This window comes from Bombus terrestris, chromosome 2, assembly GCF_910591885.1.
Source record: "Bombus terrestris chromosome 2, iyBomTerr1.2, whole genome shotgun sequence".
NCBI lineage: Eukaryota > Metazoa > Arthropoda > Insecta > Hymenoptera > Apidae > Bombus > Bombus terrestris.
In genome coordinates, this window is record NC_063270.1 from 12066367 (window position 1) to 12085457 (window position 19091).

At 33.7% G+C, this 19091-nt stretch overlaps 3 protein-coding genes across 3 annotated transcripts; all 3 read left to right on the plus strand.

Annotated features, from left to right (window-relative positions):
- Positions 1-117: 117 nt before the first annotated feature.
- Positions 118-5066, plus strand: LOC100649685. Its single transcript, XM_003393976.4, has 6 exons — positions 118-415; positions 1064-1350; positions 2566-2637; positions 2704-2790; positions 3063-3417; positions 3921-5066. The coding sequence occupies exons 2-6, from the start codon at positions 1294-1296 to the stop codon at positions 4229-4231; spliced, it is 882 nt and encodes a 293-aa protein (XP_003394024.2). The 5' UTR covers positions 118-415; positions 1064-1293; the 3' UTR covers positions 4232-5066.
- Positions 5067-6493: 1427 nt separating this feature from the next.
- LOC100649801 lies at positions 6494-14590 on the plus strand. Its single transcript, XM_003393977.4, has 11 exons — positions 6494-6670; positions 7956-8139; positions 8861-9165; positions 9754-9819; positions 9905-9989; positions 10326-10552; positions 11069-12122; positions 12251-12281; positions 12866-12961; positions 13557-13750; positions 14382-14590. The coding sequence occupies exons 1-7, from the start codon at positions 6569-6571 to the stop codon at positions 11123-11125; spliced, it is 1026 nt and encodes a 341-aa protein (XP_003394025.2). The 5' UTR covers positions 6494-6568; the 3' UTR covers positions 11126-12122; positions 12251-12281; positions 12866-12961; positions 13557-13750; positions 14382-14590.
- A 679-nt stretch (positions 14591-15269) lies between these two features.
- On the plus strand, positions 15270-18819 carry LOC100647409. The gene is made up of 4 exons (XM_048412584.1): positions 15270-16085; positions 16168-16354; positions 17977-18330; positions 18582-18819. Exons 2-4 carry the CDS (start codon positions 16175-16177, stop codon positions 18666-18668), a joined length of 621 nt encoding a protein of 206 aa, XP_048268541.1. The 5' UTR covers positions 15270-16085; positions 16168-16174; the 3' UTR covers positions 18669-18819.
- The last annotated feature ends 272 nt before the right edge of the window (positions 18820-19091 follow it).

Here is a 19091-nt window from a genome sequence, read left to right on the forward strand (position 1 = left end):
CCATAAAATCATCTCCAATACTATTTCCAATAGTGCGTCTCGTAAAAGAGCCAAGGACAAACGAGGCTGTTTCAAAACGCACAAAAGATCATAGGTGTTTATGCTGGTTCAAGTTACATCACTTTCAAAGATCATCGTCCGATATTTATGTAACGCGGTCCCACACGACCTACGCGCTCTCGTATTTGTACACAGGTAATCAGTGAAACGGGGTTTTAACAGTTCTCTTGTATAAAAATCAGACGAAAATTCGAGAAGAGGTAAGTAGAAAGCTCGTTTGCCTGAATTCGATTGGTTGACACGCGGCGTGGGACCACTGGGTTCGCCCTTATATGTGAATCAACCAGACGGATCAAGAACTACACGATCGGTGCTGTTCCATGGATCACGAACAGTAAATCTGTTTACACTAATTGTAAGTAGTATTCTTAAAACGTTTCTTTGAACGTAATTTCTTTGAACGTATTTTTACATATTCACGATTGATAATTTCGTTGGCATACTAAAACAACGTGTTCGAGGTTCATTAAAGGTTGATTAAAACAGGAAGAATTTAAAGTTTGCTTTCATACGTACATATGTATATTAATTTTATATCGCTCATTATCTTTTATTGAAAATACACAACAATATTTACTTCTTGCTTCTCTTTCTTTAACAATATTGGTTAAAATTTGTTTAAATAATATAAAGTGAATACATTACACACATTATAAATTCATACACATTACAATAACATTTTCTTAAATTGTATAAAGCAAAATATGATGTACGTAACGAGAAATTTTTATTCACCATTGTAAGATGATGATCTTACTTGACTTTCTTCAGAATCATTTACAATTGCTTCGCATAATCCTATGTTTCAGCGTAAAAAGAAATAATAATTCATCAGCTGTCCTTAATGCGTTCGTAATTTTCGTTTGATCGTCGAACTTCTATGAGTATTTAGCTGTTGCATCTGTCTGTTCGTGTTCATACATGGATTTACTGTTGCTGTTACTGTTACTTTCATGTAAATAACTAATTCCGCTTACGTTGTTGCATGTGCGTAACACGATAGCTCGGTGAAAGAAGACAAAAAGGAGGGGCTAAATCGTGTGTAAGAAGATTACGTAGAATAGAAAGGACCACTGGTCAAAAGGTATTGGATCCGTGGAATCCTACATCGTGATTGGTTGATACCTCGCGTGGGATCTTGCAATCATCCTTATAGATCGGAGGATCGTCGACCTGTTCTGCAGTTTGCAGATCACGAAGATTCTTTGACGGTCGTATCAAAGTGTTAGAACAATGCTTGGGATAATCTGCGTTTTCAACGCTATCTTGTATGTGACAGCTTCGGAGACAGTAAGTTCTGTGCTTATTTATAACAATTTGTATCTTGTTATTTTAACACGTTAAAACCTTCAGACCTGTTCAAACGATGGATTTTACATCGTCGTTTTTAGTATAATAAACATACTGATTATTTTCACACAAATCAATATTGGCTTTCTTTAGACTTATCTTTGTTATCATGACATTATAGTGTAATTGCAATAATAATATAACTCAAATATTTTGGATCTTCGATAATAAATTTCAGATCTTTCAAGGAACATTGAATCGCAAGCGGAATTTTACTCAATAACATTAAAAAGAAATAACAATTCTCTTGAAACATTTTCTCATTGGATCTTGATGCTCGATTCTTCGGTGAATTTTACAAAATTCTTCCGGTAAAGACCTCACACGCACGATACACATTTTTAACACGTACAGTCACATCTTCAGTTGCCACTATGCATGCTAAATCTTCACGTGCATTCTCTGAATCGTTCTTAATACAAAACCAATTAGTTAGAGACAATACAATACAATACAAAACAATCGTTGGTTCTTAATCACTTGTCATCTACGCGAATTCTCATTCAACATGGTTTTTATATTTGAATTCACGTATTAATAGGTAAAGTAATAATAAAAGAATTTATCTTTCGATACTGTGTAACTACTATAATTTGAACCTAAACTCGTTGATATTTTCAAATGAAGGAAGAACATTGATCTGTGAAATTTTCAATCTTCCGGTATGCGATAGTAACGCAAATAGAAATGCAACAAAAGAACAATAACGTCTGTTCAGAAGGCACTTTGGCATTTGCATTAACACTTATCGAGCAGAAAATCGTTTGACGCTCTATATGTAGAAAAGAGAAAGTTACTATGTAGGCATAATAGCTGTTTAAAAGTAATTCAATACACATTCTCGTACGGATAATTCTACCCGCATTTGCGACTTTATAACGTGTGGGATTATCTTTATCGTATCTTCCGTTTACAGCACAGTTCAAATGTCAAAACATACTATTATAAGAACAACTTTAGTGAATTAAAATGCTACAAAATTTCATCGAAAGTTAGTTCCCTCTATACTAAGATGATTAAAAGTTGTTTTATTGTCGTTTTATATATCGACAAACAAATATGTTATTCTACGTCATTATATATTATTTGCTTAAATAAAAATGGTTTAAACATAATATGGAAACTTGATAATTGAATTTAAATCTGTTATTTCAGGTGATCCTTCAACGAATGAAACGTCAAAATGATCCGAGTGAAAGTGGTCATGTGATAGACAGTATTTTTAACGTGAGTATTATTTAATCTCTATTAAGCTTCTCGGTGATCCAATAAAAATTAATTTTAACGCTTCAGATCCCAATTACGGCGATCAAAGAAACAGGAGCCGCGGTGCAAACTTTTAGCCCAGAAAATTCTAAGGCCATCGATAGTATCTTAAAGGTATATTTATATTCCGCTGACTTATATAACACGTACTCGTCGTAAATACAGTTTTCGTAAAAATCCCTAAAATATAGTTCTTTTAGTTTCTTTTAACAAAACAAACTTTCGGTGTGCATAAATACTCGTGGATATTCATCAAACAATAAAATTTTGCTCTCGCATAACACGCTCTCGATATGACACAGTTCGAATTTTTGTGTTTTATCATGTTATCTATATATTATCCCAGTAATTTCTTTGAAATACAAATCTTTCTTTCTTTTTCATAGATCCCTGTTTCGACCTTAGAAGCTGTTGGGGCTCTAGTAAAACAAACGTCTGGGCAGAGACTCCAGAATGCCGAAGAGTTGCAACGAATACGCCAAGAAAGAAGAGAGAGAATATTAGCTCAAAGGGAACGACAAAGGTTCCAAAGAGAGCAACTTCAGCAACAACGTTTCAAACAGCAACAAATGAAGAGAAACGTTAAGAACAATAACAAAAATCTCTTTGGTTTAGACGCCTTCTCCTTCCTGGTTAGTAATCATGGTATCTTAGGTAGTATTCAAGGTCCGTTTGGCGGGCACAGTGGAAATGGTGGTGGACATGGTGGTCATGGTGGTCATGGTGGTCATGGAAATCAAGGTATACATTTACTAGTATCGAGTATATATCTGTACTGCTTGACTAGGCAAAAGCGAAATCTCTGAAAAAAATTAATAGAAAAGGGAAAGACAAAGGTATATGTACGATATCTTTAACTATTAATCGAACAATTGTAATAGGAGATTTTTACAAAGAGGCGCGTTTTTCTATCGTTAACGAATTTCTTAAAATCGAGATAATAAGAAAGAATAGTGAATTGTGTGTTGATATATACGATTTCTCGTTTTAATGTTATACCAAAACTTTTCTGAAATATTTTAAAGTACAAATTTTACGGAATTGATAGAGAATATATTGTGGAAAATTCTGCAAAGAAATTTTATTGCAGTTTCTAATGAGAGTCATTATATAGAACCAGAGAATGGTGTGCTGCTTTTTTCACCGTTTATATATTTGTTTATAGGTCTTAAAAACTTTGTTTTTTTCTGAATCAAACAGTACAACTATAAATCTACAGATGGTTCGTATAGAAATCTTTATAGGTATCCATGGAGGACAGGGAAGTACAGGTGGTTACGAAGTCCACGAAAACGTAGAAGAAGATACAAATTATTCCTGGCATGGGATCACCGCTGGGTTTGGTACGATTTCTGGCTCTCGACCAACTAGCACGCATATTTCCATACAAAATAAAGTCGCCCCTAAAGATAAAAGACCAAACAAGTATTACGACGATTTTCGAATACAGAACAAAATTGCTCCGAATAAAGAAAGTGGACTCGACTATGAAGATGATCCTCCACTGCAGAACAAGATTGCGCCCAAAAGCAGCAGAATATCGTTTCAATCATAGAACAAATTCATCGGACAGTGAAATGAATTCAATCTTTTAGTTTTCTATCACGCGCAACATACACTGCCAGTTATACTCGTACATAAGTATTAGGAATTAGGACATCTACTTCTAGTATTTATTGGAAGAAGCAAATTTTACTTTGTCTAATATTTTATATTACAAAGGCTCGTGTAACGCAATTGAAATGACAGATTTATAATAAGATAAGTAGAATATAGAATAACAACAATGAAATGAATTCGATTACCAAATGTCCTAATACCTACATACATGCGTATGTATGTCTAGCAGTGCAGTTACTTTAAATGTTCTACCATTGTAAAGCGAAGTGACATCGAAGAACAGCAGAGTATCGTTTGACTCGTAAAAGAAATGCAAAGCGAAATGAATTCGATTTTCTAAATTTTCATGATTATTATATAACTTATATTCATTTTTATATATCACACGCTCGAAAACAGCTGGTCGATAAGTACATGAGTCACATCGCATCGTTTATGTAGATAACGAATGACAAAGTGTCGTTGCTTAGAAAAAACCAGAGTCGTTAAAGCAAACCGCAATTTCATCGTTGGGACGACAATTGGCGACCGAACGACAATGACTCGTTAGATTTTCACGGCAGCTGCGCTGTTTCGCCCACGAATTTCGAAGTCACGTATGTACCACGAAAGACTCCATGGCTACTACGTGGAATGTTAAACGAGTCAATCCTGCGATACGGAAAACATTTCGAATGTAATACCTCCCATGAATAACGAAAAGATGCGAGGATAAGCAAGCAACCCGTGTATCCATTATGTATTCGAATAAAATACAACTTCATTTTGTACATAATTGATATTCCACATCCTGCATGAATTCTCGTTATAGGATAAATATTAAACGAAGGAAAATAAATCTCAGTATCTGATGATAGTCGGATTTAATGAATAATGGCGTGACCGGTAGTCTTGTTTTTTTATTTATATGGCTCGGGCGTCATAAGCACATAAATGCATATAAAATAATAATCAGTCCACGCATTAACGTTAAATCGTTTCGCTGTATTAGCATATGTATAAATACAGCGTTGGCAAGGTTGAATGATTCATATGATCGGTTTCACATCTATCATTCGAAGGAATCAGTATCAGAAATTGAAAAAGTATTTCTAAGTAGTATACGAAAGATTTTTAAGCCTTTTGTACTAAACTGTGAATTAAATACCGCAAACGCTCAATCATTGGCATTCTGAAAAGTATTACAAGTTGGCATTGACAACGATTATGTTGGTTTCGAAAACGGAAGTTCGTCGAATTATAAGATTGAATCTTAACGTTTGAACCATAACTTTGGATTTGTATAAACCACCTTATTATTCAAGCAAATAAGGAGAATTTTAAAAACGCTTCTGACATTAGAATACTATTAGTCATGTAATTTTATGTTCTTAGATATTTATTCGAGGAATTATGTTTACGTTCGATTCAACTTTGATCTGCTGTATCAATGTCTAATTTTCCTGCATCTTGTTATACTTTTAATTAAGATCGTTTTAGCGTCATCCATCTATTTCGTCAAGAAAATAATCATTTATAAAAACCTTTGCTTCTTCTTCACCTATGTGTTGAGTCATTTTAGCGGAAATTTCTCCATCACACAAGTGCATAGTTATTTCACGATTGCAGCATTCCCTTTCATTAAATTGTGAAGAAATTACGAATTCTTTAACCATGAACACGTTAATTGGTAATTTATTTTCGACGTGAAACAATGCAAATTTCCAACGCTAAACTAAAAGTGAAAACAATAAATCGAGAAACCTTCCGAAAATATTTGAATTGCTTTCTAAAAAGGTACAATACATTTTGTACCGCACCAACTAGCAATCTTTTATTATAAAGAGATATTCAATTATTTTCATTAATAAATCGAGGAAGAATTTGCGTATTAAAACGTTAAAAGCCTATTGAAACTTCTGTTGAACTTCCCCCCATTTGTAAAAATAAACAACGTACGATACTGTCTTTTCGGGGATGTACTTGTTAATTAAGACAACTTACTGAAACTTATACAAATGCCAGCGAGACTGAAGAAGGAAATGAATGCGTGGTGATTGTATTCAGATTGTCCTTGACCCCGGCGTAATTATAGTTCATTCGGTAGAGAATCGTCGTATAAATTAGCTATAAATTTACATTCGCAAAACGAGTTGCTCGGCTACTTCTTAAGTCTACGTCAGACTTTATCCCTTCCCGACGAGAAGGTGAGCCAGAGATGTCTTCGAGGTCTTTTTAGAAGTCCGTAGTAAGTGCGTTAGGTAGCCAGTTGTGCGACTCAGTTGAAAGAAAGATGCTGTGCTGCAAGGTTGTTTTAGTGTTCGTAGTTAGTCTAATTGCATTGATCACCGGAATGCCTCAAGATAGCGAAAATGGCGCCCAGAGTTCATTCTCGGTGAGTTTTCAACTTTATCGAATTAATTATACAAATTTTCATTATATTTGCCTGGGAACAATTCACGTTCACGTTTGCGATACGGACGATTGTGAGACAGCAATTTATCGAATTTTGCATTGTAACTTTATAATATTTCTAATATTTCCTAACTTTCTAATATTTCCAACTATAACGTAACAATAATTAGACAACGTGCCACGACGTCCATTGAATCTTTTTGTTTGGACGGTCATAAATGATGGCGAATGAATGACAGCGAATAGAATGTACAAAAAAAATTTGTGAAAAGGGGAGAGTACGGGTCACTGATGGCGGAACAATATTAGGTAATCAGTAAACGCAACCACGATCAGGGAAAAGATTGCGGAAGTATAAAACCGAGTTAAAAGTTTGCGATGGTTGTATGATTGTTCGAAAATATTGTTTAAATTTGCAAATAACTGTAGAGAACCAAGGACTAAGTTAAAGTTCGTTATCAAGCCGACAATTTAGCGAATTTACATAAATATCGAATAATCCTGAAAAACTTAGAAAATATACAAGTGGTATAGAAGCAAATTGTACTGAGCTTGTAATTGTTTAAGAAAATTGTTTCATACTAACTACCACCTATTTGTTAAATACATAGATAATGTGCTTAAAAGCCTTCAGTAAGGCTTATCGGTCTAATTATAGTGTAAAAACGTTTATAAACTTTACAACGAGGCATTATAAATATAATGTAGATAGTTCGATAGCAATTATTAAAATGTTAATACCTGGAGAAACTTATCGCTATAATTATACAAAAATGTTAGGTAAACTGCGAATTTTGATGCACCCTAGTGACTAAACGTGTTAGTAAAAATGCATACGATGCACTGTACATAATATGCAAAACTATATATACAATTTCCGAAGTACAGTATTCGCCATAATATTTAATAAACAAACCAAATCTCTGCATAGGTCCTCTAACCGAATTAATAAAAATATGAATTTACATATTACACCCTTTAGTTAAATTATCCTATTTAGTACTTTTCCATTCTTCGAGATATGTTTAGATGTACAAATTTCTCCGCATATTTCATCTATTAAGTAAAATTATATTAAAGTATATTATCCAGGTTGTTCATTGAAACAACTAAATGCCTTAAATAGTATGGAGAGAAACAAAAAACATTTTAGTTTTCATTACTTTCGAAATGATCGATATAGGATAATTTAACTATAGACAGTAGCATAAATATTCGCAGGCTAATAATAAAACAATAAAAAAACATCCCTTGTTTCTTCGCAGCTTCCATTCGTTCAACTTACAAATGGTGGAATCCGATTCAATTTGGGCGGCTACCATGCCCAAGCTGGACTGGGCGGTTTACTAGGCGGAAGCAATGGACTTCACGCTAGCGTTGGAACACCCTGGGGTGGTCATGCGTCCGCTGGTTTGGGTGGCGCAATCGATGGCAACAATGCAAATCTTGGCTAGTACAATTCCATCGATACGTCTTTCTACTTTTCCAGTAGAACTTGTAAATCTGTCGCCATAGACGTTTATACGAATTTCATCTATTTGAACGAAACTTTAGTTAGCGCTCGATTAATCCGTCAAGTGGCATAAACGAGTCAAATTGCCATTCGGATTGCCCATCTCTCGAATATAATAATTCCTTTATTTACAGATTCCCTATTTTATTACGTCGCGTTACTTTCTACTAAAAGTACTTTGTATTACGACTATAATTTTTCCAATTTCATAATTAACATCTTTATGCGCGATGTTTCATACACGTAACATTGTATTTTAATACGATACCAAATGATAAACGTTAAATTAACTAAACGATAAATCCATTTGCTTTCGATAAAACTGATCCATCATTCTGGTGTATCTCGTCTTCTTTTCGACCATCTAAAAAGATAATTCTCCTCAGACGATGGAAAAGGGATATTGACATTTCGAATTCTCTACCTTATGTAAACATGGACTATGATATTAACAAAAAATCGTAGAGCGTAAGAAGTCAGCTCCTATTATATCATCTCCAATTATATATAGATATGATTTTTTTATGTCTTGATAGATTCTCAGAAATAGATATTTACCGTATCATAAATATACTGGAAGTTGACCTCTGGACTTCCATTTTTTTTCTCCGTATAAGAAGGCGAAATGAAAAGTTCATGTAGTGAATCGATCAACAGGAGGGGGTCTGTTCGCGAGGGCAGGCCTTGGAAACGGAAGACACGAAGCTGCAGCGGGATTAGGCGGCTTGATAAATGGAAGTGGAAGATCGGGTCCTGGACTCAGAGGAGAAATATTTGCCAACACGGGAGCTCATGCGGTTGGAACATCACCAGCGTTTCCTAACAGAGGACCAAGCGACAGACGAGATGATGGAAATAATAAACCAGGTGAAGATGAAGGCGATAGGGGCCAACCAACCAGAGGACATTCGAATATTCAAATAATCTCTCGTTCTGGAAATAAGAAAGAAAAAGTATTGGAGGTGCGTTAAATTATTATTAATTGTTCATTGAGTCGTAATTAAGATGTTTGCTGTCAGAGTTACAAATGTGCGACGTTTTAAAAGTAATTCAAATTTAATTGTAAAATGTGAAATAAAGAAATATATACAAAATGTGTGCAAAAGTTTCTGGGCAAATAAATCTACTTTATATTCGTATAAAGGAATAATTAATTCGTACTGTATATAGTATAACTGTATAGTCTTATTTATTTATTATACTGCTTTCTCTTATTCGTCATAATCCTGTACCTAATATTAGTTAACAACCTTTTAAATATCATTACATTAGGTAAGATCACTAGATGATCAAGTACATTGGATAAATATCATTACCTTACATTAGGAATATAAAATAAGAGATTGACCTGACCGGGAAGTCTTGCACACCACAGTATATAAATGACGTGCTTCGTTAAAAAGAAAAAAAAAGGAAAAAGAGGAATAAATCTCAGACAGTAAATATATAGTACGAAAGTACAATAAAAAGGATATAATTAGTGGTGTACGATTAGCAAACAAATTATGAAGTGTTGAGATATGGAGGGAAAAATTATCGTTAATTTGTAGACAGTGGCTGTGCCGGCGGAATCTCCAGAGGCTTTTAAGCAAATTGACTCCTCGTCGAAAAAAGAGGTAAAACACAGTTGAATTAATGGCATAAATTTGAAGGTTGTTGCTCTTATATCGAATTAATAATCTGTAAATACAATTACATCAGATACAAGAAGCACTAAACCTTAAACCGCTATCTATCGCCGAGGTTAATCCTGTTTTGTCCAGCGAGACGAATGATATACGCGTTGGTGAGAACAATCTTAGTTAATTAATAATCTTAACTCATTAAGGATCAACCAACGGTTTATCATAATGTTATAATTATATCAATTTCTTTACGTTCCATAAGGTCGTAAAGTCTATGTGAAAAAAATAACTAGGATAAGAATTTTTAGAATTCTCGTTTACAGTCACGTTGTTCGAAAATAGATTTCCGTGATGAAAGTTGATGGAAAAAATAACGCTGATAAAATATTGCGTCAACGTAACGTTGCCCCTTAATGAATTAATACGATACAATACAACATAATACAACACTCGTCCATAATACGACACTTTTTATACATTTGAGATTTATTTTTTAGTTCGACTAACAAAAGTCCTTCCACGTCACCGTAGAAGAAAGTTATGGGAATCGAAGAGACAGGTTAATCAAGAACATTCAGTCCTGATAGAGCCGCAGGGTAATGCCGATTCAAACGTTCAAAACATCCAGAAGCGTCAAGCGATTTATTATTCCGACCCTACACCTACGCGAAAAGTAGCGGTAATGAGGACCAAAAGTCCAGGTTTTTACGATGACGTATTTCAGGTAAAGAATATGATTATCCTTATTTTTCCATCTAAAAGTATTCGGACGCTTGTTTGTTTCTTACACAAGATGAATTTTAATTACTTCAATGATATTATATATATAACCAGCATAGCAGTATAATAAAATATTATAACGCGATTAAATTGATTTTTAAGAGCCAATACGTAATACCAAGACTGGCATTTATAATTGTCGGATCTTGTAACGCTATTCTGTTACTTGGTAAACATTTTATCTTTGGATTCTATCATTTTTAAATTATAAATTACATTATGAAGATATCTTTCAAGCGGATAGGATGTTGATGCAAAAAGTGATATCTAAATAATCAATTTATGGGGTAAATAGTAATACATATTGCTTTTGTATTGTTTAATACGTAATTTGAATTTATAATTTGTTAATTCCTATTATTAATTCATCAACATCAGTATGTTCGGATATTTATAGAGAAGGGTAATATATGATATAACGAAAGCTTCCTTTATTCACTTAAGTGTTTCCTTTTCACAGATACCGATATCAACGCTGAACGCTGTTAATCAACTGTTGAATAATAATGCCGGCTAAGCAATGTCGTCATGTCGCGTCAATTTCCTAATCTCCATACATACTTTTACATTGTAAGACTTAGTGGTAGTGGAAAGAGCTATTCATTAAAAAAAGATATAGATACGTTGTGTTTAATTCGTCAGAATTTTCTTAATAAATTATTCTAAACTGAACTCTTCTTCACTGTTTATTCCCATCACCCCAGATCTACACTGCATTAATAAATCAATCGAAAATAATCTACTTTATTCTGTAAACATGAAACCTATTATAGTATCGTGAAATAATCGTGTAAAACTCGATGAACTTAATAAGACAAAGAGTACGAACTGCAGTGGAGGTAATAAAAGTAGAAGTGCTGAAGGGATGAGAAATCCCCATGGGTCATCGGGCCCATCGACGTGCCCGTGGCCCTTTTGGAAAATCGAGTACTTGGAAAGGCGAACGTGACCATATTTTGGAAATGGTTTTAGTTAAATAATTATAATTTTCTGCTCTATCATTTGTAAGTAAATATACGAAATAAAATTCCTATATCGCTAAATTGTTGCTTCTTTCCTAAACGTGTTCCCAAGTGAAGAGTTTCCAATCGCGAAAATTGCCGTTATCTTACTTTTAGGCGCTCATATTCGATAAAAATCGCAATTATGTTATGTAAAAGGCAAAATATGCGTGTGTTCAGAAATTTCATGGAACATACAAATAGTGGCAGTAATGATGTTTGACAAAGCCAAGGTCGAGTTTTTGGATATCAATGCTAATTTCCGTACAATGACAGCTGTTATGAGGTATTTACTGTTAATGATTAAACAGTGTGATATCGACCGGCTGATAACTATTATATAAATATGAACGAGTCAACCAAAAAAGCGAGTACTTTCAAAGAGCCGCTTTCTGTATTTTCGTCGCAAAGTCATACGAAAGAACACAGCTCGTCAATATGAGAGTTGTACTGTCTTTATTCCTCTCTTGCATCCTGCTTGGATTCTTGGCCGGAGTAGGCAATAGTCAGCTGGTAAGATTTCTTTGAAACAAAATAGTTACTATAACGAAGACAATTGCAAATTGTATTTCGAGATTTGTGTATTATTTCTTTTTGATGCTGCTTAAGAACATTGTCATTGTGATATATTAATATTTCAGACTGGACAGGGCATCCTTTCTCCTGTACAAGGTAATGGCACCACTCTGTTTAATAAATAGGATACTATTATTTATGAGCTGCTTCTTCGTAAAGCAATATATGTATATATATATAAATATATGTATATATATGTATCTTATTGATATTGTTGGATGTAGCGTTTATTAGCTTGACGCATCTGAAACATCGTTTTTTCAAAAATGTTCGCATTTTACGGATCGATACTATCTAACAACCAATGATATTTTACAATAAATGTTAATCGAATCGAATGATTATTAATTTATTATAATATTACGGATACTTCTAAATGTTGAAATTTAAATGTGCAGAAATATACAGAAGCATATAATATACGGGAATATACTGAATATCCAGATAAACTGCTACAATAGTTATGAGACGTGCCTCTATTTAGATACTACTCCTTTAATGATATTCGTAAAAATTTTAATAAACATCCAGCCAATTTATACGCTTTTGTGTATTACATACTGCGAAAGCACCCGAATAGTTATAAACAGTGATATTCGAACAGAGACATAGTTAGATTTAACTAAATTAATTAATAGGCAATAAATTAAGCAAGAGGAATGTTTTAAACAATTTTGTAGGAGTCCTTGGTAACACACTATCCGGAGCCCCGACCCTCAACGATGCCCTCACTAGTATCCTTGGACCTCTTTTGACTGGTAACTCCAGCACCGTAGGTAATAGCTCTGTGCCTTTTAATAAACTATCGAGTTCTAATAAAAATTAAAAAGAAATTCTGAGCTTTTCGTGCATCAATGAAATTCGTAATCTTAGCCCCTTAATAATTTTAGTCCACTGTACACGATAAATTGTTTCATACATCTTAGTATGATTATTAAAATATTTCGGAAAACTAATGAAATCAAAATCTAACATAATAAGTTATCTTCTATCACGTGTAAATCGAAGCGTCGCTATCCATCATTCATGATCTAACTATAGTTAATCGTCAAGAGCTATATACGTTTATGATATTATAAATGATATTTCACTCGAATACATTATTTTACCTTAAATATGAATAAAATCAAACAAATGCTATTAAGGATTTTATTATTATTTAATATTAAATACAAAATAAATAAGTTATTATTTGCAATAGATATAAATAACACTATTTACGATAATATTATTAAGGGGTGATAATATTAAAATAAAATTCAATTTCTCTTCATAATCAACTTTAAAGGAAGTTATATAAAAGACTTAGAAAGGTTTTCTCAACTAATACGTTAATATAATGTTAATGTAATGTTTCATGATCACATCTAGGAGACAGTGGCCTCGCCGGAAGCCTGACTAACCTCTTGAACAGCCTTGAAAGGGTGTCACTCGGTTCACTACTTCAAGGTATTTTGAATGGAGATCTTTCAGGACTGGAAGAACTACTTGGACCTGTAATACAACTCTTACAAAGCATACCTATAGTTGGCCCACTCATAGTGCTCCTATCACAAGTATTGCGCGTAAGTTTTGTATTATATTTCGTAAATTTCTTATAATCTTATTAAATAGTCGTTTTTAACATGTTATTCACTTTGATCATTCTTATTTTAATAAGCGAAAATGACGTATTTTCTTTAAAAACGTGTATTCGTTAACAAATATGGCATTATCCACCAAGTGTTTGCAATATGATTGCCAAGCTTTTATGGGTTTATTGCACACTAACACAAACTGTTCACAAACTGTTATTAAATCTACTAAAATATTTTCTATATGTACTTCAGTGTATTTCGTAACTTCGAAGAATTATAATCGTCCATGAAATCGTCTTCGCAATTTACATCTTACAAAAATGGTCATTTTCATTGAAATAAAATATATAAGATGTAGCCATATACATATTTGTTTATTATCATATATAAAACAATAAGAAAATGGTGAAAAAATACTTCGCAATGAAATTTTCTAACGTTCTATTTCATTAAAAATGACCTTTTCATCGAATGCAAGAAGAGTTTTTGAATGACTGTACGTGTCTTAGGAATATATTCACGAAAAATATGCAAAACGAACGAGGATGAGATGTCGAATTATTCATAAACATCAGTGAGCACGCACCTTAACCGTAATTTTTGTTTTTGCATGTTTCAGATTCCACTAACTCTTGTCGCAAGTATAGTCGCTTTATTACTCGAGCTCTTGATAATTCTCTTGAACGTAACGAGAGGTACGAGTGGTTAATAAGTGTCTTACACATTAGCATTCGTATAATTTAATTTGGATATGCATATTCATATATTATACATGTTACAATAAAATGTGCATTTTGAAAAATAAAATTCTATCTCAAAAGTGAAAAATAAACATTTTCTCTCCCATTTTCCGTTCTAATATCTTCTTAAGAACAAGTCGTCCAACATCGATCCTTTAATTCCTATAACTCAGATCGTGATTGTGATATAAACTTTATGTTACTTCTTCTACTTCTATCCGTATTTTAACACAAAGGGGTTTATATTAAAATATGTACAAAGTGCGTTGGTTTCATTAATTTCAATAATAAACGATACAGTGGTACGCGAATGTGTCCGAACACTTCGGCATAGAAACCTTCTATAAATATATTATGCGAATTTTCTGTAATTTTATTGGTACTGTAATAACATCTATCATGATTATATTAGTGAAATTCTAAAGAAATTTGACAATAATACATATACGGAAGCTTCCAGATATTTATCACAAGCACACGTCATTTCGCGCAAGTCAGCAAAGTATTCGGAACAAACAATTATTTATTAAACAATACTAGTAAGCCACAATGGTTTTGGTAAAGACACGTTCAGCACTAATTCTATGTTTAAAACTACTACGTATGCGTATGTATATTAATTTTTTACTAAGTGTACATTTACAAGTGATCGATCGATATCGCGTACCTCGAATGACTTAACGCTCAAGGTGGAAAAGATTTAATAGATCGAGTGTTAAAGTAATCTAGCACCGTATTTGCACTTGTTGTATAAAAGTAAAGTGTGATGTTATGAACACTGCGGTGGTAAGATCTTGTTGGGAGTGAAGTATTTGACCCACACGGTACGCTGTCTGATGATGAACTGTCCTCCTACGTTGCTGATTCTCCCTACCAGCCGTTGGGTTTCGTCTGTCCAACGTAACTTTTCGGCTGGGTTTTTCCCAGAGTTTTTTACCTGAAATCAGAGTCATTAGGTTTACAGCTCGGGGAGGACATGTAATTCAGAATTTCCTAAAGAAGGGAATGGGCCTGTCCGAACTCAAATTCCGCACTCAAAATTCCGAACAGTAAGTAAGTTGTAACTCCTATATAGGCGATCAGATTGATTTCAGATTCTATCAATAGTAATGAAATTTCCCTAAGTTTTCTATGATACACATAACGTGTTGAGAAAAATCTTGGTAAAAATAATGTTAACTATAGAAGTGTTTTCGTGATCTACTATACGTATTGCGAAGAAATTTCACTTATGACGTCATTAATATAATTTTCGATGATAGCTTTCGATCGTTGAATGATTTTTCTTTCGATATCGAATTATTTGATTGCAAATGAGCTTTCGAAGAAACACGTACATACACGGTCGACGGCTGTTTGTGTGCCTTGTTCCTAGATTGTGAAGCAGATCGAAAGAGAAAGTAAAAGTCTGTCGTAAGAGCGTAAACCAACTTTATAACCGACTACAACGTAATGTGTTAGTCGCTGGATGACTGCGATACAAGGAACGTCCTATGCGATAAATCTTCAGTTCTGTTCTAATTGTCTTCGTTTCGTACACGGTAAAACGATTTTCTGGCAAGAAGTAGAAGAAAAATCGCGTCGTGAGTATACTTCCGCAACAAAGTATCGTCACTTTCATTTAAGAAAGTGGAGTTGCTAGTGACGAAAAAATTTTCTTTGCAGAACAACGATGTGGGGGAGTCTTGGAAAACGAAGAACCTTGAGATTTTGTATTTTGATACTTGTCTGTTGGTTCGATTTATCGATCGGATTACCCGTGGAACAACCAACCAGATTCACCTTAAATACGGGAGATACGAATTCGAGAAATGTTGCTACAAGGATAGTGTCTAATTACGCGCCAGGCGAGGTATGTGCGTTTATAGTTTTTTAAAGGAATTTCACGAAGAAAGGCCACTGACCATTTTTAACATAGAGAGAGTTTCACATTCTTTGAATAAATTACTCAACTATAATCTAAAATATGTACACAAATGAAAATGAGGAAGGTATGTTGTATAAAGTTTTACTGTAAACGTTTTATTATAAAATTATATGCAAATATTGAACACAAATTGGAATACAGATTTATTATAATAATTGATGCTATATTTTCAAACAAAAGTTTTAGTATTCTAAACAATCAGTTTTCTAAGTAGTAATAGTAATAGTATTCTAAGCAATCAAAAGTTTTAGTATTCTAGCTGTTGATATTATCTATCAATCACTACGAATTATATTATGCCGCATGTTGGCATCATGCCAATGAGTATGATATCATCTATGTCACATAACATTTACTTTTCGTATTGTTTAACTTAATTACAGCTTTGTAATGAAACGTTTAAAGCTATATTTTATATCGTTTACTGTTCGTTCTTATTTCTACTTGCGCAGATTGTCCTATATTTATTTATCTACTATAATTTTAATGCTATAAAAATAGTATGCGATAGTAGTAAGAACACTCGCGATAATCAAACATTGGATTAAGATTACAAAATTTGGTATAGAATAGCGATTAGGTCAAAATTGTGTTTCGGTTTTTGTAGATTTTAGGCCGTATCGCGGACGCGATAAGAATTGGCACAGGCAGATTTGTGAATTCCGTCACATTGGCCCGAAACATCATAGCCAGTCGGGCGCAGGTAATTGGCGCACTGACTTCGATATCGCATATCATCGAATTGTCTCCCATTCTAATAGGCTTTTTTAATACTGATCGATATAAAAATTCTATCGGTTTGTTCCCTAACAGTGCCCTCAGGCGATCAATAATATTGTCGATATTTCTGTCAATAGTCCTCATTAAGAGTGCGATTTGTCGATAAATATTGACGATATTATTAATTATTCGAGGGCAGCCGAAAAAGAAAAAACTCATTTGTCTTAAGCAATCAACATGAAATTTAATTAATAACCTTCAATTTGATATTATAATCGTCATTTATGATCGTCTCTTCGCCTATCTCATCTCTCTAATTACTGTTATTGAAACATACTCTCAATCCAATCGCAATCTAATTTTCAGTACTCTGATTATTTCTCCCGACGAAAGGTTCGTCTAGATCTTTATAAAACTTGGGTCAGTAAATAACCCGTTTAAATATCGATAAAACTATCGCTGTGTCTCGGAAAAGAGGGAAAAAGCATAAGACATATACGTCGAATAAATCGATTCATCTCTCGATACAATTTCACCATCTATCGTAAGGCTATTTTTTTTCTAATCGCATGTGGCAATAACGAATAACAAATCAACCTGACTCGAAGAGAAAATCGAGGTTGAATCGCGCGTAGAACTCGGCTAATTAGCACGAGAACCGCGGTAATCCGTGAAATATGTCTTAGTATATAGGAAAATATCACTGGAACGTTCACATAACATTCATGCTATCATTAAACTCGAGGATTGAGAAATCGTAACAATATTCTAGCAAGTATAAATTATTCGAACGATAAACACGTTCCATAAAATACTTTATGGAACAGGTTTTGGCCAGCGAGACACAGACCATGGCGACAGTGGTAGTGCAGAAATCGGTGGCCTTGAACTACGAACCAATATCCTCGGCAACGACCCAGTATCCGCCAGTTACGAACACTCGACCAAACGCGCGCGAAACTGTGAGATTGGAGAACGAAACTGCGCAAAGTCTCTTAGAAAAGCCAATTTCGAAACCTATCGCGAACGTTTTGGAATCTTTCCTTAATCCTACACCATTGGTCGATGGTATCAGAGAGGAGGAAAAATATGGAAACTCTGGGGACAAGTTTATCGGCATTGGTCGGACTCTGGTCGATGGATTCGAGAAGTTTAGCAATTTTCTGAACGGTGTCGTTGACGTACGTATATTTAAATGTCGAATATTAACCCTTTGACGAAGAAATATATTTAGAGAATAATTAAGATTTCTCGCGTTTTTTTATGTGGAATTAGAAAAATTTTTAACTTTCCATAGGGAATAAATATTAATAATTGCGTGTAACGATATATAAGAAATAAAAAGTATTAAGTTTGGCGGTATGATTGAACGTAATAATTAGAGAAAACGTTAACTTCTTCTGAATAATAATATATCGATAATTATTTTTAGTTTCCACGCAAGACTGTCAAAACGAGTACCCAGGAAATCACAGACTTTTTAAATAAAATAGGAGCTCGTCTGGTCGGATTAGAGTAATGTAAATATCATAATTTATAAGATCGTCTTATTCGGTGTTCTAATTGTCTTTTTTTTGTTTTGTTTTGTTACTCGAATAAACTTGTTTGTTTTTTACTGTGTCGTTTTATGAAACACAAAGTGATTTTCCCGCCAGTTGATTAGAAAAACACATTAGACAATGTTAACGTTGTGCGATATGTATATCTATAGACTGTAGATATTTATGCAAATTCGTATTTTTATAAATCCGCATAATGACTTAGGAAGTTTGTTTCGCCTACTAAATACGTTAGCAAATATTTTTAACTGTTTCATGCATTCTGCACGTATTTACGGTTGTAAATTTCGCATAAAATCTATACATATTTGCAGTTTGGTAAATGGAAAACGAGAATGTGTGATCCGTAATGTAATTGATAGCACAGTGCTTGAAATCAATTA